At 51.7% G+C, this 27,125-nt stretch overlaps 2 protein-coding genes across 3 annotated transcripts in view; both read right to left on the reverse strand.

Annotated features, from left to right (window-relative positions):
- TRAF1 (TNF receptor associated factor 1) lies at positions 1 to 21,162 on the reverse strand. 2 transcript variants are annotated; one of them, XR_012072246.1, is made up of 8 exons: positions 21,023 to 21,162; positions 18,950 to 19,034; positions 10,587 to 10,652; positions 9,675 to 10,085; positions 7,895 to 8,072; positions 6,065 to 6,213; positions 3,348 to 4,022; positions 1 to 2,917 (listed from the first exon to the last, which is right to left on the reverse strand). XR_012072246.1 is itself a non-coding variant. In XM_015240372.3 (7 exons), the coding sequence occupies exons 1-7, from the start codon at positions 21,160 to 21,162 to the stop codon at positions 3,804 to 3,806; spliced, it is 1,248 nt and encodes a 415-aa protein (XP_015095858.1). In that variant the 3' UTR covers positions 2 to 3,803. The 2 variants fall into 2 exon arrangements, 1 of the variants encoding a protein (XP_015095858.1); XM_015240372.3 differs by having other exon boundaries at positions 2 to 4,022.
- Positions 21,163 to 21,741: 579 nt separating this feature from the next.
- The window catches only part of C5 (complement C5), a 98,133-nt gene continuing 92,749 nt past the window's right edge, over positions 21,742 to 27,125 (reverse strand). Inside the window, exons 44-45 of the mRNA XM_006205564.4 lie at positions 23,417 to 23,461; positions 21,742 to 21,751 (exon numbers count right to left, since the gene is read on the reverse strand). The gene's annotated coding sequence lies outside the window, so the exon portion shown is untranslated. The remainder of the gene's footprint in view (positions 21,752 to 23,416; positions 23,462 to 27,125) is intronic.

The raw sequence follows: 27,125 nt of genomic DNA on the forward strand, positions 1-27,125 counted from the left end.
AAAAATATTAAGGAAATAAACTCTTTGTTGTACTAAGTCTTTGAAATATGGTGCTTGTTTTATGTATTTTTTATTTATTTATTTTTTTTATGGTGCTTGTTTTAAACTTACACCTCATCTCAGTTTGGAGGGTGGCCACCTGCTGAGGGCGGTATTCGTTTCTGACCACTGCTCTAACGCATCAGCACTGAGTGCCTTAAAACAGCACAGATTTGTTATCTTACAGTTCTGGAGGTTAGGAAGTCTGAGATGAGTCTCATGGGGCTAAAATCAAGGTGCTGGCAGGGCTGTGTGCCTTCTGGAGATTGTAGGGGAGAATTCATTCCTCTTCCTCTCCAGCTTCCAGAGGCTGCCCGCAGTCCAGCCATCTATCGTCCATCCCTTCCTCCATCCTCAGAGTGCACGTCCCAACATCTGCTTCTGTTGTCGCACCTTCCCCCATTCTGCTTTCGTCGTCACTTTGCCTCCTCTGACTCTGACCCTCTTGGCTGCCTCTTAGGGGGACCCTTGTGATGACACTGGGCCCTCCTCAGTAATCGAGGATAACCTCTCCAGCTCCACAAACTCCGAATTTTCTAAAGAGGAAAATGACTTGAGATGGGTAGGGGTTGAGGAAAGGATCCGAAGAAGGAAGAAATGTCACCAGCCCAGATGATTATACTACCCAGTTTTCCCACCACGATTCTGTGTCTCTTACAATCAGAAATGAGCAATTAAAGGCATAAATAGTAGTTGTCTTTACTGCTCAGGGTGGTCCAACCATCACCTGAGGACATCAACAAGGTGGCCTGTGTGTCATCGGGTGAGAGCAAACATTCCCCTCCGGGCACTGTCGGGGTGACATCCGTTGTTCCTACGGGGCTGGCCCTCTGGCTGGGAGCAGAGGGACCTACTGTCCCCCAAGGCCTCCCATGAAGCTGGGACCTTATCTTGGCTGAAGACACAAAAGGAACAAGAGACCTGGCTTCTAATTCCAGCTGCCTCCCTTGTTCCCTCCTGACCTTAGGCAGGGCACCTGGCCTCTCTGGCCTCATGGGTTGGGTAGGGAGTTGAGGATCCAGTGAAACAGTGGCTTTGCCTGCATCTTGCCTTCCCCTCCCCTTGAATCACATGTTAAGAGGTGAGATGTCAGGTGTTCGGTGCACTTAACAAAGGGCTTCGTTGTAAGATAAATTAGTAAATGTTTCAAATCATTATCTCATCCTGCTGTTAATAGCCCAAAGGGTCACAGGCAGGTAATCTGGGAATCCCCCTCCCAGGGCTGCCACTGTCGGGCAGTTGAAACTGCCTTTGATGTCTTCTGTGCTTCAGCCCATCCTACCTTTCTGCCTTCTCCTCCGCCTCACAGCCCCTACCTGAATCTAAGACTGCTTCCCCATCTCTGGGTCTTTACTCTCCCCTGCACCCCAATCCTCTGCATCTCAAAATATTTGAAGCCTGAGTTTACATGTCACCTCTTCCAGGAAGCCCTCTTTGCTTCACTCAATGAATCTGGGTTCCTGTGCTTTCGCTGAGCTTCTCTTATGTATCAGTTTCAATGATCTACTTATGTATCTGTTTCATCCACTGGACTAAGAGTTTTTTGGGGTGGGGCACACGTCTTACCTTTCCCCACCCACTAGGGTCCAGCTCAGTAGGTCTCAATAAAGTTTGCTGAAAGAACAGCTGCGGCTCATACTGTTGGAAGAGTGTGTGTCTCTTCCCATCAGATACGAGCAATGAAAGGGACAGAGTGATAGTTGTCCCTAGTAGTGCTTGTCCCACAAGCCCCTTCTGAGCTCAGCGAGGAGGGATGATGTCTTTTGCCAAGACACCAGTTTTGGGACAGATGTTCCCATAACTTGCTAGGCCAGACCTCCCCTTGTTATCTATACACATCAAGGAAGCAGATCAGCCTGCATGACAGGCTGTCAGCAGCGCTGACACATTTGAGGCCGATCACGCCTGGCGAGATGCGATTACAGTACAAAGCACTGGAGCTGCAGTCTTGTATCTGGGCCTCGTGAAAACCCCGTGAGCTGGGCAGGGCCCGGGAGGATGCTTCCCTGGGTTTTTCAGCGAAGAGGCTGAGGCACACCAGGGTACCAGGTCTGGACTAAGGGTGGCTTGGGTTTTCTGATTGATCTATTGAGCCCACTGGGCCGTGCCGCTCCCTCACCTCTCACGTGAGGGTCATCCTCACACACACTGGGCTCGAGAGGGCTGCTGGCCCATTTCACAGATGAGAACCCTGAGGGTGTGAGGAGTGAAGCGACGGCAACCTCAGTTTAGTAAAGGGAGAGCAAGCGGCAGGAAGGCTGGTGAGGAGGGGAGCAGAGGCTTGCCCTGGGGCTCTGAGCAGCAACGTGCAGTCTCAGGGGCTCTGGGAAGTCAGGTGAGGGTCCTTGCAGGAATCGGTTGTGGCGGGAAGGGCCTCCAGAGTGAGAAGACAAGCGTGGGCCACAGCCAGGCCAGGCAGATGGGCAGCGGTGCCCCCGCCTTTCCCTCTGCAGCCTCTCCCGGGCAGCATCTCCTGTGAGGTCACAGAACCCAGAGAGGCCAGGGCACCCCCTCCCCCGATACAGACAGAAGACTGCGGCTGAGAGGGATGCTCCCCCAAGGACGCCAGCCTTGGATGCTGCCGGCAAAACTGGCAGCACCACCCAGAGCTCACAAGTTACCACCAACTCCCACCACCAGACCCTTCATGAAAACTGCAAAAGAGAGTGAATAAATTCTTTCCTTGGTTTTATACATTTCTAAGAGGACAACCTCTGCTGATGGCTCAGAGACCTTGGAACCGTCGCTTGGTTAATCAGGTGACATGGGATTCTGGAAACAGCCAAGGGTGGGGCCTCCAGGTGGGGAGCGTGGAGTTTGTGCCTCCTCCTTCTCCACACTCCTGGCTTCTCCTGGAAGCTCGGTGCCCCGGTTTCACCTGGAGGAGGTGGAGGCGAGTTCGGCTAGGGGAACGCAGGATGCGGGGCCTGTGTGTGGCCGTGCACTGTGGGGAAACAGAGCAGCCAGGCCTGGGGTGGCAGGTGCTGTGCCGGCCAGCTCAGCCCACCCGGTGGTACTGATGGTGAGCCGGGACCCTGGAGGTCATGAGGCTCCTGAATGTTTCCAGTACTGCTGCAGCCCTGAGCCGCATCTGGCCCAGGAGGCCTGGAGGTAGATTTTCTAGGCTGGAAGGGACCTTGAAGGTCTTCAAATCCACCCCTCAGTGTGATGCCCGCTCCCCCCACCCCACCCAGGGTAGCACTCTGGCTTTGCTTGATCACCTCCAGTGGTGGGGAACTCAGTCCAGGGCAAGACAGAGAAATTCACATTGGCACCCTGTCCCTTCCACCCCCGGTCCCGGTTCTGACCTCAAGCAGGAAGACAGCAAGCATGTTCTCCAGGGTGGCCTGCAGAGGCATTCTCATCCCAAGAGCTTCTTTGCTGAGGCCCTACACCACCAGTTCACCATCCATGCCCACGCTGGTTCCCACGCCCTCTGCATCTTGGCCAGATGCCACCTCAACATTCAGGACCAGCGTTGGGTGGGGGGCTCCAGTGTTGCCTGGTCAGTGCAGGAGGGACAATCCTGCACCGCCTCCTTCTGGACCCTCTGCCTCTGTGGGCCCAGCTCAAGGCCCTGCCACCCAAAGCAGATGGCCAGCCACAGTCAGTCTGTCCGCCCTGCTCAGATCATGCCACCCCAGCCCATCATTGTGCCCTGGGATCTTGGGTGCCAAGGGCAGGACCTCAGTATTTTTGCCAGACCCCCATCTGAGCTGGTGCTTCTTGGGGACCCAGGTGCAGCTGGCCCAGCCCTGCCCGCCCTAAGCATTTGTCTCCACGATGCACTTGAGGAACATGGTGTCATCCTTCACGTAGGCGTGCTTGGGCGACTGCAGCTTGTTAAGGGGGAAGAAGAGCGGGCAGCCACTTGCCACGTTGGTTTCGCTCTGGGGCCGCTGGAAGGAGGCTGAGCTCAGGTCGGGCCGGAAGGCATCGATGGCGTGCTCACGGTTGTTCTGGTCCAGCAGCATGAAGGTGACCTGGGGGCGAAGGCCGGTGGGACGTCAGGGCCCAGGTCTGTGTCTGCCACCCATGCAGCCCCTCTGGCCCTGAGCTCACACTGAACAGGAGTCAAAGAAATATGTAAGGACCGCACGGGACATATAGTGAGTCTGGAAATGGAAGCACCAGGTATTGTGAGCAGGCTTCAGGTGGTCCCATGATTCAGGATCGGGTGTTCTATCCAACAGGAAGTGGGGAATTCGACTGCCACTGTCAATGTGGTTGGCTGTTGGGGGCGGAAGGTGGGACTAAGCACAGACTAGGAGGCTGGTCTCCATAACCCACCCTGCCCCTCCCACTCTGAGATGTCTGACCGCAGCTGGGAACCCCTGGGCGAGGCAGAGGCCTTCTACGAAGGGGATGGCAGTCAACACTCTGAGACACAAACTGAACGTCAGGTCTGCACAGGGGCTCTGTGTGCCTTTGAGAAGACGATGATCTCAAAGTGACACATACCCTCCTCCCTGGCACTGAAACGCCCACTGGGACGTGAAGTGGCTTCCCATGGCCCACTGCAGTGGTTCTCAAACTTGGCTGCACTTGAGAATTCCCTCGGCAGGTTCAAAAAATCCTAATGCTCAGGCCTCACCATGTACGGTAGTGAAACCCAGTCGCTGGTATTTTGGTATTTTTAAAACCTCATGTATGGGAACCACTGACTACTGACGCATATCCAGACCACATTGGCACTCCTGCCCCGGCCCCACCTGCTTTCCCAGCTGAGGTCTGGACCCCTGACCCACCCGTCCCCTCCCCGACCCCTTTGCTGCTGCTGTTCGCCTTCAGGGAATGCCTAGCCACCCACCCTACCCTTCAAAACATTTTTAATAGACTTTTTTTTAAGGTGTACAGCAAAATTGAACGGAAAATAGAGATTTCCCACATATCCCCTGCTCCTACACTGCCCCGCCACCATCAACATCCCGCACTAGAGCAGTGCATTTGCTACAATCGATGAACCTACATTGACACAACATTATCACCCAAAGTCCACAGTTTACATTAAGGCTCATTGCTGGTGTATGTTCTATGGGTTGGGACAAATGTGTAAGGACATGAATCGATCACTATAATATTATTCAGAGTATTTACACTGCCCTCAAAATCCTCTGCACTCCACCTACTCATTCTTCCTCCCTTCCATCAACCCCTCGCAACCCCTGATCTTTTGACTGTTTCCTCAGTTCTGCCTTTTCCAAAATGTCATATAATTGGAATCACACAGTATGTCGCTTTTTCAGATTGGCTTCTTTCACTCAGTCATATGTGTTTCAAGTTCCTCCATGTCTTTTCATGCTTGGTGGCTTATTTCTTTTTAATGCAGAATAATATTCTGTTGTCTAAATGTACCACGGTTTATTTACCCATTCACTTACCGGAGAGCATCTTGGCTGCTTCCAAGTGTTAACAATTAAGAATAAAGTTGCTATAAATATCTGTGTGCAGGGTTTAACGGGGACCTAAGTTTTCAACTCATCGGGGAGATATCAAGGAATGTGATTCCTGAGTCACACGGCAAGATGAGAGTATGTTTAGTTTTGTAAGAAACCGCCAAACGGTCTTCCAAAGTGGCTGTACCATTTTATGTTCCCACCAGCAATGACAGAGTTCCCGTTGCTCCACATCCTCACCAGCGTTTGGTGTTGTCAGTGTTTTGGATTTTGGCCATTCTAATAGGTATACAGTAGTACTTGTCTCCTTCTCTTTTTCTGAGAATGCTGCCAGTTCAGGTGAGCCCCACAGCACCTCCTCCAGGAAGCTTTCCTTATTCACCTCACCAAGTGAATTTCATCTTTACATGCCTTCCAGGGGCGCTGGTGTGGGCACTTTAGCCCCTGGACTCACAATGCAGGAGGGAGACTTGGCCACTAGGTGTGAACTCAGGGTCTTATTTTATAAAAGGGGAAACATAACATAGAGGGTGAGGGACTGACCCAGGTCACACAGGCAAGTTCATGGCTAAACCAGGACCAGGACCCAAGTTTCCAGCCCCCACCCACAGCATTCCGCAGGCCCATACCTTGTTCCGGAAAGGCCATGGCAGCAGAGCATCATACTCGCCTCTCATGATCACGATGAAGAGCGACAGGTGGGTCCTCTTCCCCGTCCCATCCCCATTCAGGTAGAGCCGCAGACACAACTTGTAGCCGTACTTGGCCGTGTAGAAAGCTGAAATGCAGAAGCCAGAGTCGGCACTGACTCAGCTGGGGAGTGCGGGACTTTGCAGATGAGGAAAAGGGGACTGGCAGGCACGCTCAAGGTCAGTGGCTCAAAACTAAGAAATCTGGGGTTGGAGCCCAGTATTCTTTTCCATCATAGAGCAACAAATCTTGGAGGTCACCCAGCCCAGTGGCTATCACTGGCCATCAGAATCACAGATTGCCCGGCCCCACGCCTGGAGCTTCGGACTCACTAGTGCTGGGGTGAGGACTGAGAATTTGCATTTTTACCAGGGCATGGTGGTGCCGCTGGCCCTGGGATCACACTTTTGATTTAACCAACCTGCATTTTACAGTCAGTACCCAAGCCCAATGAGGGGAAGTGGCTGGCCACAGTCTCACAGTGTGCTGGGAGCAGAGCCAGAGTTATGGGCCAGGCCCTCTGCCTCCCAACACTGACTCCTTTCTGCTGCACTAGACCGAGCGGCCGGGGTCTTCTGGAGGCTGGGGGTGAGTGGGGCGGCTCCCACTTCTGCTGGCCACCTTTGGCAAAAGACCCTGGAGTGATTCATCCCCTAGTGATTAAGCACAGGGGCCTGCGGACTCCTTCCCTGGCAGCTGAGTGTGCGTTCCAGTGACTGTCACCATGAGGGCCCCTCTGGGAGGGGCTGAGTGGGGACAGGGTGTGAGGCGCAGGCAGGAAGGAGCAGAGGAGAGACAGGCTGGCAGTCTGACTCATCTCTGCCCCTCACACTCTGGTAGAACAGGAAGCCAGAGACACTGCTTGCTTCTTCTCTCTTTGGAAAGAAGCCAGGCCAGAAAGCTTACGGGTAGGAGCCTCTGTTCCCGAGGAAAGGGGCCTGGCTTTGGGACTCAGGTCTGCTCTGCGGTGTGGGGCAAATTCTGATGGCCCTCTTAACCCCAGTGCTGTTGGCCTTGGGTGTGTCGGGGTGGGTGGAGAGGAAGGGTTTGAGGCTGGGGCAGATGCGAGCGGTGGTTAAAACTGTCATCCTTAGAAATCCTCCTGAACGACCCAGTCATTTACTTAGACGCACACAAGTGAGGCAGTGAGGCGAGGGGAAAAGCACACAGGTCTGAGCGCAAATACAGATACTGTTACATAAGCAGTACCAGATAGTTAAGAGAAACATCAACAGAGTAACTGCCTACTTTATGCAAGACATCGCGCCAGGCCCGGGTGCCCCAGAACTGAGTAAGAACTGCCCCAGCTGACACACTCCTTACTCATGCTACCCACGATCGCACACCAATGCACGTTTCACGTAGCTCCCCGCTTGTCTTTTTTCAGACCCCTGCTCTCTGAGGGTGGGCTCCACGGTATTCACTTGTGAAAACCGTTCTCTGCTGCCCTCTCACCTGCACAAACTCCACTTCACAGAGCGCTTTCACCACCGATATCCACACAAACTAGATAACAGTTTTATTCCTAGTTGCAGGATATGACCGATGCTCAGGGGAGGTGGGAGGCCTGCCTGGTGCAAACAGCCTCTGCTCCACATGGCTGAGCTGGGAGGGGCCTACCCCTCTCCAATGACTTCCACCTGGCAGGAGGCCTGAATGGATGCAGCACAGCGGTCAGAGCTGGCCATGCTCCCTGCTTGTTTCCTGGGCCCCGTGGGGCCTGCCTCCCCCAGCTGGTCTCTGTGCACCCTTGGCGGCAGGGGTGTTACCTGGGGAGAAGAGGCTGACGGTCCTGCCGCAGGCTGACTCGTGGCACCGCCTGGTGACGTTGGTGATCTTCCACAGGAAGGTGCCGTCAAAGGAGGCCTCCTCCATGAGGCGGAGGCTCTGCTCCAGCTTGCCCAGAGCCTGGTCCTTCTGGGCCAAGGTCTGCTGCAACTCCACCACCTGCGCAGGGAAGCCCATTCAGCCAGGGACACCAGAAGCCAGAGTGAGGGTTGGGTGAGGATGGCGGGATGGAGAGAGAGAAATGCCCAAAACATGCCTTCCCGACCTTGCCTCCCTCAGCCCCATGCATCTGCCTCTGTATGTGCCGTCCCTCCCGCCTGGAATCCCTTTCCCTTCCTTCACTGGCCAACTCCTACTCACCCGTCAGGAACCTGGCTAACAAAGTCCATCCTCTGGGACTGCCCTAGCGCAGCTGGCTTCTCTCTCCCATCCACACTCATACAGAGCCCTTACGACAGTCTGAGATACATTTTCCGGCCTTTCCTACCAGATACGTGGTGTCTGCTATTGAGGACGGGGCCTGTGCTCATTTTATCTGTGTCCACGCCTTGCACAGTGCCTGGTATGTTAAGGGCAAAGCCGGGGGGAGGGTATAGCTCAGTGGTAGAGCGCATGCCTCGCATGCACCAGGTCCTGGGTTCAATCCCCAGTATTGCCATTCAAATAAATAAGTAAATGAATAAACATAATTACCTACCCCCAGGGGAGGAAAAATAGAGAGCAGAGCCAGGAAATTGGTTGATGAACTGAAGACATGGCCACTGCCCTCGGGGAGCCCACTCCCACCTGGGGCGAGAGTTACATAAATAAAGCCTTTACTCGATCACTCGAACCCTCGCCTGGCTCTCCTGGTAGGTTTCCCCACTGACATTTGAAATAATACAAGCTTGTCCTTGGGTATGCTCACGTAGGGAAGTCAGGAATGGACATGAGTGTCCTTAAAGAAAACTGAATCCCCAGTTTTACTGATGGAAAAGCTACAGTCCTGTGACTTGCTCAAATCTACACGGCAAGTTAATGGTGGACCTGAAGCTAAAAACCAGGCCTAGCCCAACGTGAAGCGGTTACGTGATGTTGCTGCCCCGTAAAAGCAACACGAGCCTTGTCACTGGTTGTATTAAGAGAAGTATGAGCTCTGAAACAACAGAGGGGACAGTCTGGCTCAGCCAAGAACTGCCAGGTAAGTGGGTTATCTGGTGGTCTGGGACCACCGCTCTGAGTGTGTAGAACCCTACAGGTTTGAACCAGCACATATGAGGAGAGCAAGAAACAGTGTGCTCTGATGAAGGGGTGAAGGCGCAGGGGCATGTAGCCTAGAGAAGGAAATACTCAGGCAGGCAATTATTCCTGACTGCTCGTGCTGAAGGGCTTCTGTGGGGACTAGAAGTCAGACGTTTTGTGGGCCCTGACGGGGCAGGGAAGACCCAGAGAAGCTGACTTTAATTCAGTAGGAGGGAGAACTTTCTAGTGGTGAAGAGTGTCCAGCAGTGGAATGAGATGCTTGGGGAGGGAAGGTCCTATTGCAGAAGGAGTTCAAGCAAAGGAAATGAAGCACTGGATGGGGGAGTTTGACCTTGACTATAGCTGCCAACTCAGTCCTCTTCCTAGAAGGTCTTGGGAGACAGAAGAGATATGGGGCTGTGAATGCTCTGAACAGGGAGAATGCTTAGGAGGAAGCCTGGTCCACTGATCTGGGGAAAAGATGGGGTGAAGGGGACCCCTGTGAGCTGCCTGGAAGGCAAGCCTGCCTCCTAGGCTCACCCTCTGTTCCAAGCTTAGGATGTGCTCGCGGTCCAGCTGGCTCTGGTGGATGGAGGCGGCCAGGGCCAGGTGGGAGGCCTCCACCTCCTTGTTGAGGACGGCGACGATATTCTCAAACACACACAGCTTCCCCTCCAGCTCGGTCAGGAGCTTCTCCTTCATGAAGTGCTGCAGGGCCAGCTCCTCCTGGCTCTCGGAGCACGGGGCTCGGTAGCAGTCCACCTCCAGGTCCCCAGCCACCTCCACAGCCCCCTGCAGTTGCAGGTCTGACAGATTCTGCTCCAGGGCCATGGGTCCAGACTCCAGGCCAGAGCCCAGCTGGGCCTTCCACTGTTTCATGAACCCCAACAGCAGGTTCAGGTGGGTGACCTGGGAGGTGGCCTCATGCTCTTGCATGAGCTTTGGGCTCCCCTGCCAAGAGAGTAGAGCTGATCAGTGAAAACAGAAGAGGAGGAGGAGGGAGAACCAGGGAGCAGTGGAGAGTCCTGCCACCAAAGGTTGCTAAGGGAAGTCATATCTATTCACCAGGCAAAGGGGAAATGTACAGTAAGAGGAGTTGGGAGGACCCTGGCATCAGACATGCCCATGGTGAGCCATGTGCATCCTAGCCTCTAGAGCAAAACTTCTGCCCTACCCTTGAGTGCAGCGATGATTCAGGACCATGGAGAGGGGCACAGAGTTTTGGGGGGTCATTTTAGTGATGCTACGATGCTCAGGTGAGACATTAAGAAGAGCCTCTCCTTAGCACAGAGATGATTTACCAGTGATTTTGTTGCTTGGGAAAGTCACGAAAGGGATATCCAGAGAAGTAGCTTGATGTTGTGGGAAAATCCAAGAGGGGCTGAAGTGGGGAAGAACCACAGGTCTGGGACTGCAGTGAACAGATCTCCTTTCTCACACCCAGATGCTTACCTTGAAGGGGCAGCCAACATTTGCAAAGGGGCACCCAACTCCAGCCTCAGCCACCTCGGGGTGATCCTGGAAATAATAACCATGTCACAGGGTGTTATGGAATCCCAGTGGCTCTCTGCAAAGCACCAGCATCCACCAGGCATGAGCTGGGCTGGGCCACAAAACATTGCACATGCTGGTCCTTCTGCCTGGCTGACTTCTTTCCACCTTTTGAGTTTCAGCCTTTTTGTGATCCTCCTTCAAAACAGGATCAGGGATCTTCCTGTGACCCTGGGAAGGACATGTTCCACCCAGACCTGTAATCACCACTCACTCTTTGGTTGGCCCACTGGTCTGCAGGCTCTGTGAGGGACCCAGATGTGTTCCCAGCACTGGGGGGCAATGCCTGGCACAGAGGAATCACTCAAAACATGCTGGCTGCATGTGCAAGCGCCTCCTTCCTCCTGAAGCCCATGGGACTATGCTCACAATTCCCATTTGCATCCTTCCTTGTCCATCCTTGATGGAGGCATGTTTGTCCTGCACTGCCCTCACTTCCAGATAATGTAGAGCCAGAGGGCAGGGACACAGAAGGGTCTCAAGTAGTCAACAGAAACTGGACAATACTAGGCATAGGTCTGGAAAGTTTACAAAATGCCTTCATGGACACAATTCTCCCTAGGGCCCCTGACAACACTTGAGTATGGCAGGGTAGGTTTTTTTGTTCTCATTTTATTGATGAAGAAACTGATGCTCACCAAAGGGAAGAGATTTGCCCAAGAAGGAATAGCTAGGAAGTGGCACAACTCCAGGGCTCTTCCCATTGCAAATCACTATCTTTTATCAAGAGTAAGCTCAGGAGAGACTGGGAGAGCATTTTTTCCCAAAACATGTATCTGGAAAGGGCTTATGTCCATAATATATAAAGAACTCCTATAATTCAATAATAAGAAGGCAAACAACCTGATACAAAATGGGTAATATCCTGAACAGATACTTCACAAAAGAAGATATATAAATGACAAGCCTATGAAAAGCTGCTCCACACCACCAGTCATCAGAGAAATGCAAACTATGATGACATGCCACTGTCCACTCGCTAGATGGCTAAAATTAAAAAAGAAAGATGATACCAAATTTTGGTGAGGACATGGAGGCACTGGGACACTCATATGTTGCTAGTGGGAATGCAAAATGGTGCAGCCACTTTGGGAAAGTCTATGGAAGTATCTCATAAAGGTAAATCATACTTGTAAAGTAACTTACCTATAGACCATGCTCATCAAGTCATTGTGCAACCCACACAATCCACTCCTAAGAACTTACCCAAGAGAAACTGAAACATATGTCCATGTGTGTACATGAATGTTCACAGCAGCTTTACTCATAATAGGCCCACACTGGAGGCAATCCTGGTGCCCATCCACCGGTGGCTGGATGAACCAGCTGTGGTACCGCCCTACTCTGGGACATTTCTCAGGAACCACATGGACTAAATACTAATAACATGGAGGGCCCTCAAAACATTATGCTAAATGAGATGAGTCAAACACGAAAGACTCCATCCTGGGATTCCATTCTCATGAGATTCTAGAAAAGGCAAAATGCTAGCCATGGAAAGTAGACGAGCGGCTGCCCGGGGCTGCAGCCAGGGAGACTGATGAGCCAGGGGCATAAGGAAGCTTTTTCTGGTGCAGAAACATTCTTGACAGTAGGTCACAGGATTGCACTCAACAATCCGTATGCTTAAAATGAGTGAATTTTTATTACATATCAATAATATCTTGGTTTTCCAAGAGCTTTGTTGTTGTTGTTGTTGTTTTTAAGAACAGTCTCCTGGGGTGATGTGAAGGGAGATTTGGATGAAAGGAGGGAAGGACAGAGGTCTTCTGAGCTAAGCAAATAGAAAGTCACACTAGGTTATTATTCTTTAAAAGTAAAATAAGCAAGAGCTGTTGGTTTAATGAGGACAGTTGGTTGGGACACAGAGCACAGCCCAGCAAAGGGCCACCCCCTCCTTTGCCCCACTGCCCTGGGCTTCAAGCACAAGTTGTTCCCAACAAATAGAAAACAGATGTTGTGCCGGGAGGTGGAGGGAGACCGCGCTGGCTTTGGGAAGTGCCCGAGGATACAGTCTCTCCCAGCAGGTAGCTTCCCACCCTGCGGGAGCGTAGGAGGGCCTGGGGCTGGTGAGGCCCTGGCTCCTGGGTGACGGCACTAGGGGTGACCCCTCAGTCCCCGAAACTCCCTACACATCCGTCCATGATTTGAATCCTTTGCGGTTCTAAGGGTATAAGCTTGACGAGAGAGTCGGGGGCAGTCAAAAGGTGAAAGTGATAAAAACCAAGGGTGGGACTTGAGAGTCACCCACAGGTGGAGGGGCACGTGTTCCTCTGGCAGTGGAGCCTCGGGGTGCTGTGTCTGTGCAGCGGAAGGAAGTGCCGTGTTGGGGTAGCGGACATCCCTATCACCATGCGAGATGGGTGTGGGCTGGGAGCAGCCTCCCATGGCCAGCAGAGGAGGGGCGGGGGAGACTCGAGAGGCTGTCAGCGGCCAGCCAGGCTGCCCAGAGTCCCACCATCCATCATTCAGTCTCTCACTCCTTGGAGTGCTACAGGGGTGAGGGGGTGGCTCCGCAGCCAGCTCTGTCACTTCACATACTAGCTGTGTGGCCTGGGAGAGTTATTAACTTCATCATGTCCTGGTTTCCAAATCTGCAAAATGGGGGTAAAAATAGGACTCTCCCCTTAATGAGTTATAGTGAGGATTAAATGACAAAATGTAAGTTCTGATAGTAGTGACCTATTGTGCTGTTAAATACCACAAACTTAATGGCTTAAAGCAACACACACTTATAGCTTACAATTCTGGAGGTCAGAAGTCCTAAGTCAAGGTGTCAGCAGGGCTGTGTTCCTTCTGGAGGCCCTAGGGGAGAATCTATTTTCTTGGTTTTTCCTGTTCCTAGAGGCTGCCCACCTCCTCTCCTTGGCTTGTGGTCCCTTCCTCCATATTCAAAGCCAAAAGCAGAGAATCCTCCAATCTCATTCTTATTCTGACTCTCTTGTCTCCCTCTTTTGAGGACCATTGCAAGATGCTTAATTTAATCACATCTACCTTTTCCCATGGTTATGGGTTGAGTGGTGTCCTCCCCCCACCCACCCTGTTCATCTTTGGAAATCCTAACCCCCTCTACCCAAATGTGACTGTACCTGGAGACCGGTCTTTATAAAGAGGTAATTAAGTAAAAATGAGGTTAAATAGGGTGGACCTACTTTAATATGACCAATGTCCTGAGAAGAGAAAATGTGGACACAGACACACTGAGGGAAGATGATGTGAGGATGCAGAGAGAAGACAGCATCCCCAACCAGGGACAGAGGCCTCAGAAGAAACCAACCCTGATCTTGAACTTCTTGCCTCCCAAATTGTGAGGAAATAAATTTCTGTTGTTCACGCCCCGCCAGCCTGCGGTACGTTGTTAAGGCCCCCGCGGACTAACACAGCCATGTCAGGTAACAGAGTCACCGGTTCCGGGGGTTAAGATGTTGACATCTTCAGGGAGCATCATTCTGCCTGACATAAATGGCTCCATGAATGTGAGCCATTAGCAGTAACAGTAGTATGATTATTAGCCTAATCATTCCTATGGATTAAGCACTGCCTTTGGGACATCTTTTTCTTCCCCCAGTGGCTGTCACATACGTGCATCTCATTTAATCCTTACATCTCAAACTCAATAGCTAATTCTATAAAACCCTATTTTCCCACTGGATTTCCTCGGGGGCAGGGAGAGGTGAAGACCATCACTAAAGGCATCTATATTCAAACAGGACCAGAGCATCTTCGCATGGCATCGCATAGGATCCCTGCAGTAATTCTCTGAGGCAGGCAGGGCGGGATTAGCTTCATCCCGGTCACACCAAGTGTGCCCATGTGAGATGCCGATCGACTCTGGGTCTTCCATCCCCCAGTTACGAGACCTTGCAAGGGCTTGTCTCAGCACCTGTGTGAGCCCGGCCCCACCGGATCTTGTAGCGCCACGAGGAGGCGGTCAGGGCATTGAGGTGCTGCCTCTCTCATGGAAGTGAGGAAGCTGGAGCTCAGGGATGGCTGGTGACCGGCAGGAGGCAATGCAAGTTTGGGGCAAAGGTGTGGTAGAGGCCAGGGGCCAGGGGTCTATATCTAGGGTCCTTCCTCCCCACCAGGAAGTCTTCACCTTGACCAAATGGTGGCCTCATCTGAAGGCCGGGGATGGAGGGGACAGGAGAGGGATTGAGGCTGGGGTAGCAGAGGAAGAACGCAGCAACTGTCCTGGGCCAAGCCTGTGCTGTCTGGTGCTACAAGCGGCCCCTGTGTGAGTGGCCTTGCTGCTTGCAAATCGCTAAAAATAAAATTCGCAGTGGAATTTCCTCTGGGGAGGAAACAGAGAAAACAAAGTCCCAGCCCTAAGGGAACACTTGTCCTTCTGTCCACGTCCGAGAAGTCTGGGGGGGCGTGGTGTTCCCGGCTGCCCTGCTTACCCAGGTCCTTTGTGGTGGGGTCAGCAGAGGGCTCCGTCAAGGGGCCCCCACTTGGGGTCCCATGGGCCTCGGAGAATGTGAGTGTTAAGAGGATGCCAGGAGCATGAGAGCCGCCTCCGTGAAGCCACTGCACAGAACAGAGAGTCTGCAACGTGCTGGGCAAGGCCCATGCTGTGATGCTGTGCACAGAGGTTGGCCGAGGCCTTGGATGCCTGGAGGGGCTATTTCTCCTTGGGTCTCATTTCATGTTGAGGGAGAGGCACTCTACACAGATAGGGTGGACCTAGTCTGTCTGCCTCTGCCTGCCAGTTCCTGCCCTCCTCCATATCTGAGCTGGTTTCCCTTCTGGCAACCACTGCTCAGCTCAACTGCCACCTCCTCCAGGAAGTCCTGCCTGATTCTCTTAGTTGAAAGTAGTCTTGCCCATTCCTGTTTCTGTAGCACTTTGTGGATTCCAGCACTTAAGGCTGACTGTGTATTTAAATCTGCATAAAATATTTGGGGGTGATCCACCATCTGGAGGCAGCAGAGAGGAGAAGATGCCAGCAGCCTAGGGGGCAGGAGTGGGAGCCTAACTTTGCCTCCCCTTTGCTATATGACTGGTCCAGGCACACCTCCTTGCTGAACCTCATTATATTACCTGCTGGTGAAATAGGGGTGTCACCACCACCCATGACACAGGATGTCATGGGATCGGCAAGGTTACAGATACAATTGTCAATCTCAGAATTGCAAGGGTTGGGGGGTTCATTTCCAGGCATCGTACTTCAAAGGACACAGATGTGCATAGAGGCTGAGGACAGACTCAAGAGGGATGTGGTCAGCATCTTTCCACAGATGCAGGACCAACTCAGGGGACAGGAGGCTGACTTGGCTTTTGTGTCTCCAAGGGAGACAGACTTCAGCTCAGTACAAATAGAGAGGAAAATGGTACAATAGTGAGAGTCCCCCATGGTGGAAGTGGTGGTTTCATGGACTAATGAGTTTCCTGTCACTGTAAGGACATAAAGCCACCTGGCAGGAATCCAGTACGGAACGGAAATGGGACTAGACAGCTTGACCTCCTGTTGTCTTCTGATTCTACGATAATTTAAGGCATTCTTGTAAGCCACTGGCAATAAATGCCAGCCTGCTTTTGGCCATCTTGAGTGGCCTCAGAGGGAAGAGAATGAGGGAAGCAATCCCATTCATCGGGTCATAGGCACACAGAATTGACTATTTCCCAGCCACGGGGTCGTCCCCCACTTCACTGTCATTCCTGTAGGAAGGTCATTCCAGGCAAGAACCAAGTCTCTAATTAGGTCACCAGTAATCCTTCAATATCTGCTTCCTGCATTAGCTAATCAGTCTAGGGCTCTGAGCACTTCTTAGAGAGACATTAATCTAATGCAGTCACAGGATGAGGACAAACTGATAAGCAGATGGCATGGAAAGTCTCTGCAAAGATGGGCACCTCTGGGCTCCGCTCAGCTGGTCTCTGGCCTGGCCCCTCCACCCCAACTCCATTCCCCAAGTTTCCCCAGATGCACAAACTTCAGAATCTCCATGTATGCAAAGTGTTGATTTATAAGCAGCTGCTTTCCTTTGGTCAAAAGTCCCCACAAAGTTCCCAGCGGGTCAGGAGATGGAGGAGTCCCTGGTCTTTCCACTTGTGGCTTTGTGCAGGTGTCAGACCACTGGCTCACCCCACCCGCAGTGCTCCACCGGGGTTACAGCGATGACTGCATCGGGCAGCACCCCCTCCCACTCTATTGCCTGCTCCGGTGCCTGTAATTCCAGCATTAAAGTGACTTCCTTTGGTTTAATGCAGCAAGTTTCAAACTGCGCTCGGTAGGGCCCTAGGAATCCCCAGAGTCCCTGAGGGGCTGGAACAGGAGAAAGAAGTGGGGTAACGAAAAGGACAGGATTCCAGGCTGCCCTTTAATCAGAGCACTTCCACTTTCATCTGATTTCACATTAACAGAGATGAGCAAATTAAGGCCACTGGATTGAGAGGTATTAAAGTATCTCTTCTCTATGTTACCTAATATTTGTACAATGAATCTGTATTAATTTTGTTAACAGGCAAGAATGAAACAAGTTCAAACCAACAGTCTTGGTACCTTCTGGACCTTAGAAGGCATCTAACCCATGCCCTCCCTTTTGAGGGTGGAACATGTTGGCCCAACAGAGCACAAGGATGCCCAAACAGGGAGGCTCGGGAAGTTACTCCACAGGTCAGTTTATCTTATTAGCTCTCACCACACTGTAGAGTGTCAGGTTCTGGGAAAATGCATTGGATCCTTACTATTTCTCCCTTGAGGGCCTGTGGGGGAGGGGCTACTGAAAAGAGGACAGGAGAGCCCTCAGAACCAGCTCTGGGTGGGACAGGAAGTTCCCCAACTCTTGGGAGGAGAGGGGCCAGAGTGGAGAAGGAGGTGTGGAGACCTGCCTGCCTCTGGCTTCACAGCAGGAGGGAGGACTGCCCCACCAGCCGCTGACTGGTCATTGGACGTCACAGGTGCTGGAAAGGCCTTGCATGGTCAACCGAGCCTCTTCATTTTGCAGGTGGAGAAACAGGCATAGGCGTGGTCAGGGCCACACACTGAATTATAGAGCCATCCCCGGACACCAGGCTCCTGACCCCTGGGCTGTGGTTTGGGCAGTGGGGGAGCTCCAGCTGAAAGGAGCCGGGGGCCTCACAGTGTGGACAGTACAGGTGGCCGAGTTGGAGAGACCCTGGTCACTGGGGAACTTTGTACCGAGACTCCCCCGTGGGTGTTGGGGCTCCACGGATAAAATGAAGGGGTTAGATTTAGAGCAGCGGTTCTTATAGCTTTGGATTTATGAACCAATACAAGATTGTTCGCTTTTAAATTAGGAGATTAACATAAAGATTGCCATCTTTTTATCTTATCAAGTAAAGGCTTTACCCCAAATAATATCACCTACTATCACAATCATTTACTTTATACGGAGACACATATGGGAGGGGCATAATCTCAGAGTAAAGGTTGATTCCATAAATGAAAAGAATTTAGTTTTATTTAAAAAAACCCTCAGGATGTTTTATTTTTATCATTTTGTCATGAACTGGTGGGAATGGACCAGTGCTGGTCGGCATGTGGGAACTGCTGGCTGGACAGACGACCTGCAGGGGTCCTTTCAACTTGGAAGGGCTGGGGTTCTAAACTGGTGTCTGAAGATGTCTCTTTGGCCCTTCACACTTCCAAAGCTGCCTCTTATTCCTGGAAGCACAGCTTGGCAGAGCCAGAGAAGTGAGCTGAGGATGGCCTGTCCCTGTCTATGAGCAAACAGGACCAGAAAGAACTGTCTAGATCAAGAGCTGGCCACCCTTTTCTGTAAAGAGCCAGAAAGTAAATACTGTGAGCACCCTGATGCACCCACTCACCTCTGCCGTCCCAGGGCAGAGCAGCCACACACAACACATCCGTGAGTGAGTTATGGCTATGAACCAGCACAACTTTGTTTATGAACCAGGGCATTAGAATTTTGTATAATTTTCATCTCACAAAATCTCATTCTTCTTTTGATATTTAAAGCCTTTTAAATATAAAAATCATTCTTAGCTCCTGTGCTGTACACTCAGGTGGCCAGCTGGGTTGGGCCCATAGCCCATAGTTTGTGGACCCCGTCTGGACTGCTGTTCTCATCCTGAAACTGTCACAGCACAGCCAGGTGGCCTTGGGCAAGTCACTTCCCCACCATGAACATCAGTCTCCTCACTGCTGACAAACCAGATTCAGTCTAGACTTAAAACAAGGAGGGAGGCGCCTGCCAGGGACGATGCAGGCAGATACCTGCTAGGCCTCACCCTGGGCAAATGGGGACAATGGACAGTCTTTCCTGGCAGAGCTGACGTACCTTGTCCTGAGACAGAAGGCCTCCTGGGCTTTCAGATGGGGCATCGTCTCCCTTGCATTTGGGGCAGATCCGATCCTCGCTGTTCCTGGGGACACATGAACAAATGCCGCTGAGTGAGGCATTCACAACTCCGTGGCATCAACCTCCGAGCCCATAGCTCCAGGAGTCCAGGCCTGAGCGTGGCGGCTGATACCAGTGAGTACACAGTTCCACGATCCCAGACCCACCCCCCCCAGACCTCTAAGCACTGGGCACCCGATGTTTTCTCATAGTTTGCAGTGAGCTTCTCTGGCAGCCAGACCTGCTCTGAAGTGACTGAAGGCTATGACAGCCCTTACTTATACCATTTGGTGTGAATATTTATGTTGGATTGCAGAAATATTCACACACTAGATTATAAGGTGCGGCTCCAAACCCCGCTGGAAGAATTACATAGTGATGCACTGACTGACTTGCTTCTCTAAAATCTGAAAAAATTCTGAATTCCAAAATACACCCTGGCCCAGGGGTTCAGGTAAGGGTTTGTGGATGTATGGCTGTATCTGCTCTTCTTGGCTTCCTCTGTTTGATTTTGGTCTCTTATTTTTAGTAGTTACAGATAACTGTGGCCTCTCAGAACAAGAAAGGGCCTCCGAGAACTCGTCATCTGAAGTTCTTAACCATGAGTAGGTGCCAGACTTTGACTCGGGTGACACATGGGCCTATGTGCTTTTACAAAGCCCCCAAGTGATCTGATCCCCCTGGGGAGAGCCACTGGTCAGGCCCATTTTACAGGGAGGAGAATGAGGCCTCGGACGACACGTGGACTGGCAGAGGGAGAGTGAGGCAGGGGCAGGGCTGGTAGAGCTCTTCAGGCCTCAGGCCTGGATCCCTCCGACATCCTGTCGGCTCCTTCCCTGGTTTTGGAAGAATGAAGAAGGAAGCCAAGAGACCCATGGCAAAAGCCAGAGATGAACCCAGAACATTCAGCTTGACGGCAACAGCTGTCCAGCTTTGTTCCTCCCCCGACTTGCCCTTTCTACCACCACTGCCACCACCGCTGCCCTCCTTCCCACCGCCTCCTCCTTTGTCAAAGCATTTGAACTTTTCAAGCTTGCCTGATTCAGTTTCCCCACCTTCTGAAACTGTAAAGCCCCAAGAAAGGTCATGCTAGGGGCCCACGGCAGTTCAAGAATACATTTGCCAGGAAACTGACTTGGGGCAACTGATCTCATCGCTCCATTAGTCCTCACTGTCCTCATCTGTAAAATAGGATGCTAATAGTATCCATCTTTCTTCTGAAGACACAAGGAATGAGTGCTTGGCACACAGTCGGTACATAATAGTTGCTTAAGATGGGATGCTGAAGACTGTATGGATGTCACACCTCTCTATTTATATTTTAAATGTAAACATACACATATTTTAATACATAATAATGGACTGCATTACATAAGTATTTTATACATACAGAAAACATGTGTATTTTACAGAAAGATATTTACTTACACATTGATACCTATTTTAGATTTTACAGATACATACATAGAAACATGTACATATATAAATATACTAGATTTTTTTTGTCCCCTTGAAAAGCGTTCCCAGCAAATAGAAGTGATGGGTGACATTGTGGAAGGAGATATATTTGTACAGCAGCTTGTCACTTACAACTAGGTTGATATTCATTATTACAAGAAACCTGGGGAATGTTATTGATTGGGCCTTGTAACAGCCCTGGGAGGTAAAAATCACTTTGCAGGCATTTCATAGACAAGGAAGCTGAGGCTTCAAGACATTAAGCAATTTGCACGGGCCATACAGTAAGTAAGCAGCCCAGCTGGGCCTAGATACTCTCCCTCCACCCTAGCCGGCCTTCTGCTGAGGGAGCTGCCTTCTTTCTGTGGCTGCTTCTCCTTCCACCAACAGTCAGATGGGGCAGCATCAGGGGCTGCAAGGAACAAGCGTGGAAGCCGAAGCCAGAGAGGTGAAGTCACCTGCCCATAGCCCCAGTTCCTCTCATCCTTGCCTCCCATCAGGGGTCCCTCCCGGGCACCTCCTTCCCACCCACCCTTTGCCCCTCTGACCCCTCACCTCACGTTCTCAGGGAGACATGTAGCACAGCAGAGGGGTCTGGGCTCTGGTGGGTCCTGGCAGACGGTGGGGGGACACCCAAATGGGAACTCGTTCTCATCGGGGGCCGAGCGGGGGCTGGTGGCTGAGCCAGAGGCCATGCCGGGGTCCCAGGCTGGCTGAGGAGGGGGCCTGTCCAAGCTCCTCTGGGGAGGGGAGCAGCCCCGTGGAGTCTGCGTCGGGCCACCCTCTCTGATGAGCAGGAGTCTGATGACTTTATCTTCTCACTGCCTTGTGTGGTTCAACGTCACAGCTGAGTCACAGCAGGGATGGGACAGGAATTACCCTTTGTGGTGGAAAAAATCCCCTGGATGGTGACTGAAAGCTCTAGGAGTGTCCAGTCATTCTTTCGAGTGAGAGGGAGGAGGAGAGCAAGTCAGAGAGAAAAAAGAACGATGTCACGAACTTTCAGGAACCACTGTCAGAGTTCCCCTGTCGGACAGCCTCAGGCTTCCTTCATCCACCTCCTCCCCGGGGACGTGGGCAGAGTCAAAGCCAGCAACCTGCCTGTGTTCCCTGGGACCTCCAAGCAGCGCAGAATTCTCAGTGGGGATGTTCACTGCTCTGGTGGAAATCCCCAGGGTTCTGGACGCAGGTCCAAAAATGCAAGTTCCAGATGCATTAGCTCTGTCCTGTCCAGAATGTCTCAGGTAAAAGTCACTTCCTCACAGTGAGTCCCGGTTACCCCATCTGTGAAAAAAGGAAATGCAACAGGGTGTCTTCAAGGCTTCTCTGGGCTCTAAAATTCCAGGACCCCCATGGCCAAGACAACCAGAGGCCTCTGGTGGCCTAGTCCTGCCTGTGGCATTCTTCATCAGTCATGGTGACACCCAGCCCTCCCCTCCTTTGCAGCCCAAGGCCCCAGGACAATGGACTGCTCAGGGCCCTCCCACCACGGCCCCACTCAGGAAGTCATAGGTAGCCACAGACTCGGGTCAGGCGCCACCACTTCCCGGCCCTGGGGAGAACAAAGGTCTAAAGAAACACAAGATCACAGGGAGTTGGTCTCAGCAGCCAGGTGGGACACAGATCCCTGGTTGAATGGGAACCATGGCTGCTGACACGTCTACTGTGCACCAGGCAACATTCTCCTTCCTATTCCTTAGAGTAACCTGCTGGGAAGTCCATAGGCATGGAAAGGCACAGAGAAGCAAGATGCCTGGTCCAAAGTCACACAACCCCTGGTAGTGGAGAACGATTAGTACCAGGTCTATGGGACTCCAAGCTCTGTGTTCTTCCTCTCATACAATAGACAAAAGCAAGGCACTTAAAATTGCCAAAGATGGGGAAACAACCTAAATGTCCGCAACAGGTGAATAGATAAAGAAGATGTGGTGTGAAAAATTGCCATTTGCAGCAACCTGGATAGACTTGGAGGGTATTGCGCTAAGTGAATTAAGTCAGACAGGGAAAGTAAATACTGTATGATGTCACTTACATGTGGAATCTATAAAGTACAATAAACTAGTGAATATAACAAAAAAGAAGCAGACTTGTAGATAGAGAAAACAAACTAGCAGTTACCAGTGGGGAAAGAGAAGGGGGAGGGGCAACATGGGGGCGGGCAGCAGGAAATACAAACTATTGGGTATAAGATAGGTTTAAGGATGTATTGTACAAATTGGGAACACAGCCAATAACTCTGTAATAACTGTAAATGGAAAGTAACCTTTAAAAATTGTGTAAAAGTAAAAACTTTAAATACAAATAAGAAAAAAAAAGAAAGGAAAGCAAGACAGCCTGGTGGAGCCTAGAGCCTGGGATGGAGGTCAGAGCTTCCAGCCTCTGGTTTCTCATCTATCAAATGGAAAAGATGATCTCTCTACATCTTTCTATCCTGCTGGGCTACTAGAAGGGGCTGTGCACACTTTCACAATAGTCTGAGGCCTGCAGATCTGAATTGGGATCCTGAGCCCATCAATCACTATCTGTGGGTCCTGAGACAAGATCAGTAAGTTCTCTGAACCTGTTTCTGCATCTGTAAAATGGGGGTAATATTAATATCTACTTTACCTAACTGTGGTGATGACTAAATGAGATCATGGGGGAAAGTGAGGCATGGTACACCACCCGAGTGAAGTGCTCGAAAGGCTTTGACACTGATGATGGCCACAGCCCTTCCAGCTCCTCAAGATCAGGAAAAAAGATTAAAATGGTAAATTATGCTCATAGAGTGTTTTCACATCCATCAACTTGAGTTGAGCCTCACAAGGTAGGTCAGAGGCTGTCCTGACTCTAGATAAATTCACTGCCCACCTTCCCTGGAGTGAGGCTGGGGCTGCCAGGGGCTGCTGGCGAAGAGGGCGTGGCGTCTGACCCTGCTGCTACAGCGGAAATCAGGACGTCCACCCTTACCTGAGCCAGTCCTGGCCTGGTCTTCTCAGCAGATGACCCTGAGGCCTATTTCAGAGAAAAGACTATCAGAAAGCCATTCCCTTAACTGCATCCCCCAAACCTGCAGACATCCCTGCATCCCCATCTGCTCCCCTCATTCCCTTGGTTTGGCACAGACAGACCGAAGACTTATCTCTCCATCCAATTTCTGGATCCCTTTCTCTCTAGTTCCTTCTCTCTCCCATGTCTTCAATGCCTCTCATCTCCTTCCTCTCACCATCAAAATATACCCAAAGTTTTCTAATAATTAAAAGTGAAAAATAATAAGCACTACTTTTTAGTGCTGCGTTAAGGGACTTCATGGGCACTATCTCATCTAATGTCACATGAACCCTATGAGGCAGGTATTATCATCTTCATCTCCATTTTACAGATGTGTGAAATGATGCACCAAGAGGGTCAGTGACTTGCCCAAGGACCCATAGTGAGTGGGGACTCCCAGAACCCAGAGCCTGTGCTCTGACCACACATTGTGCTTTAAAACGCTCTTCACTCTCATCCTACATTCCTCTCCTGCATCTACACGCTCTCCTGGTAGATCTTCCAGAAAATACTGTCTTCACGGGCGCTCCGCTTCCTCACTCCAAGCAGCACAGAACCATCTCCCCGTGGTTCTCAAGGCTGAAGTTGCCAAATGTCTGGGGCCTGTCTCAGTTTCTATCCAACAAGCCCTGTGGCCATCACCTGACACACCTCCTGGCCCCGCCTTTCGAATTCCGTCCCTTGCTAAGGCTTCCCGCATCCCTTCCGAGTCCCCCCCACCCCACTTCTCTGGCTGCTCCTCCTCCTCTCCAAGGCCCCTTTTCCTTCTCATCCGCCCCATCTCCGTGGCCCCACACGCGAAGTCTCTCTGCGCCGCGCACCTGCATCTCCCCAGCCTTCCACTTGCCCTTCCAAGTGCTCCTGGATCAGATCCCACTTCCCCTGGGAGTCCCCTGGGCCTCCCCAGGACGGGGTTGGGCGCCCGGATTTTCGATCCCATTGCGTCCCACAGCCCGAGCACAGCCCCTCCCACCGTCCGACTCAGTGATGCTCGGTGGCCTGTCCGTGCCCCCTCAGCCCCGGTCCTACGCCCCACTCCACCCGCCAAGGGCGGTACATCCCCCGCCACATCTCAAGATGTGAGCGCAGCGTTGGAACCAGAGCAGCGCCCGCGACTATTCACGGATGAGCGACCCCAGGGGGTGCCCCGGGAGCCCGCAGGAAGGGCGGGGGCAGGCTCTGCAGCGGCGATTCCGGGTCCCGCCGGCGCGCTGGGAGGCCCGCTCTTGGGAAGCCCCCGCCCCAGCGAGCGGGAGCCCTGCGGCCCCGGCAGGGGCGGGGGGGTGTGGGGGGGGAGTTTGGGGGCGGGGGCCGGGACCCACAGCAGCCCCGGGGCGGGTGGGGGCGGGGTGCAGTGCAACCAACCTCGGCGCCGCCGCCTCCCCGCGGCCCGGCGGGAGCTTCCGGTGGCGCGAGGACGTAGCCCGGCGGCGGAAGCGGGGCGGGCAGGCCCGGGACTGGTTCCTGCATCCCGAGCCGCGCGTCCCGAGGCTGCCCTGGGGGCAGGCCGCGCGCTCCCCTGATGGGGAAACTGAGGCCGGGGCGAGATCCAGAGCTTCGCAGGGTTTGTTTTTCCTCTGGGAACTGACCCGCTACCTGGCGTGTTTCTGGCGCATGGATGGGACTCAGTAAAATGTTCGCAGAATAAACGAACATAGACCTGGGACTTAAACCCTCACCCGATCCCCCGCCTGCCTGAATCCCGCGTGAAGTGGGGGCGAGCAGTAGCAAAAGCCGTCTCAGCCCTCTTGGATTCCTGCCAATATCCTAGCGCAGACCCAGGCTCGTCCAAGCTTACTGGGTTGGAGCAATCAGCAAGAGATGGTACAAAGTGGCTCCGAAGGCACGGTGCTTTTACAAAACTGGTCTTTTTCGGGAACCGTTCCTGATTTCGCCTAAACAAACACACAGCCACTCATTCGCAATGAGTGTTGTGTAATCAATCAAAATAGTTATGGAACTTAGTGTTGGGATAGAATTTTTGTTGAAGAGATACAGACCAACTTTTATTTTTGCAAATTTGACAAAGGCTCCTCCTTCAAGACCTAATCTCTGCAGGACTGTTAGTTGTGAGAAGAATGAGGCTGACTACTTTGTTGTTTTGGTTTTGGTTTAGTTACTCAGAGACACCCATTACATTCTGTATGTATTAGGGTCGCATTTTTTTTTTTTTTTGTCTTGACACCCAGCTGGAGTTGGGAACTGTGCTTTACTTTTTTGGTTTTGTTTGTTTTTAACCTGGGGTATATTTAAGCCTCCCATTCGCCTGGGGCAGAGCTCCCAGCTTCTGACTGAGAAGCTGATGCTGCAGGACAGAGTCCTCCAGCCTCTGGTCCTACCTGGAGGGGCGACACTTGCTTGCAGACAAGCAGAGAGTCTCAGGGACGTCCAATACAGGCAATCTGTGGGAGGCGGACCAGAGGTGGCTTCTCTGGTCACTTTCAGTTATAAGAAAAGGATTTAGAGCTTTGAGTCTCTGATTTAAAAATTCGACAATTCTCAGTCCAATCCAGGAAGGATTTGGGATCTATAAAAGCCATTCTCTGGTCCCAACTCTCTCCCACCCACCCTTTCCTCTCCGCCCCAAGCCAGTGTAAGCAAACAGGCAACCTGACCTTACTCTCTTCATGTGCCACATCCTGTTTTCAGATTAATGAGCTCATTTGGTGGAAATTTACCAAGGGAAATAGTTTAATTTTGGAAAGTACCAAAAACTTATCTGTAGCCACTTGGCTTATTTTTGGGGTCTCTTGAAACAGAGGGGGCATCACCAGAGGACCTCTGAGCGCTCAGGGGACAGCAAGGCTGCAGAAATTGAAAGTTGAGCCCAACAAGACTGAACCTGACTCAGAAAGGAATGGAAACCTTTTGAAGACCACTCATCTCTACCCAGTAGAAATTTTTTTTCCAAAAATATATTTAAGAAGAAAAGTAGTCCACCTCGCTAAGGCTTAAAATCTGGTGGTGTGACTCTGGGGCCATGATTGGGGAAAAAGAAACACACACAGGGAAGTAGGGAATGTCTGAGCCTTCGTGGTCCCTCTCACATCCACATCTGCTCTGCTTGTTCTAAGAGGCATCAAAAGGTTTCCATTCTCCAGGTTTGCCCCAGTCCTTCAGCTGTCAGGCTCTGGACAATGAAGTTGTCTGCTAGCCTTGGAACCTTTTGAGCTTGTGATTCCTGCAAGGAGCTAAAGACTGAATGGCTAGGAGGACTCTGGAGAATGAAGTTTTGAGAGCCATTCTGCATTGAAGATGGCAGGGCACCTGTGACAGCCCCCCTAAGTGTCTGACCACCTCCTGGCCTGCCCTCTTTCCTAGAGGAGGGATTTTTAATCCCTTCTAAAATGCAGAATAGAAAAATGGTGAAAACTGACAAAGCCCTGCCAATTTAGTCCTGGGATGAAACGAGTTGTGTCTCCCTTCTCTCTGCTCCTGTCTGAAATCTGTAGTGATATTTTGGAGGATATATTTATATTTTGGAATAAGTGCTGGGCTAGGAGTCAGGAGGCTTGTGTTTTGTTTTGTTTTGTTTTGTTTTGCTTTTTGCCACTAAAGCAGTTTGGGGTATAGGGGTGGGGTGCAGATAAATAAGTGAATGTTTAAGTAATAATTCAAGAAATAATAG

This window comes from Vicugna pacos, chromosome 4, assembly GCF_048564905.1.
Source record: "Vicugna pacos chromosome 4, VicPac4, whole genome shotgun sequence".
NCBI classification, from domain to species: Eukaryota; Metazoa; Chordata; class Mammalia; order Artiodactyla; family Camelidae; genus Vicugna; species Vicugna pacos.

Excerpts from the sequence above, each read along its gene's own strand:
- TRAF1 (XM_015240372.3), bottom strand. The coding sequence starts at position 21,162 with ATGGCCTCTGGCTCAGCCACCAGCCCCCGCTCGGCCCCCGATGAGAAC. Across the intron at positions 10,653-18,949 it reads GCCTTCTGTCTCAGGACAAG|GATCACCCCGAGGTGGCTGA; the intron begins GTACGTCAGCTC and ends TATTATTTCCAG. Across the intron at positions 4,023-6,064 it reads CATGGCCTTTCCGGAACAAG|GTCACCTTCATGCTGCTGGA; the intron begins GTATGGGCCTGC and ends CTTCGCCCCCAG.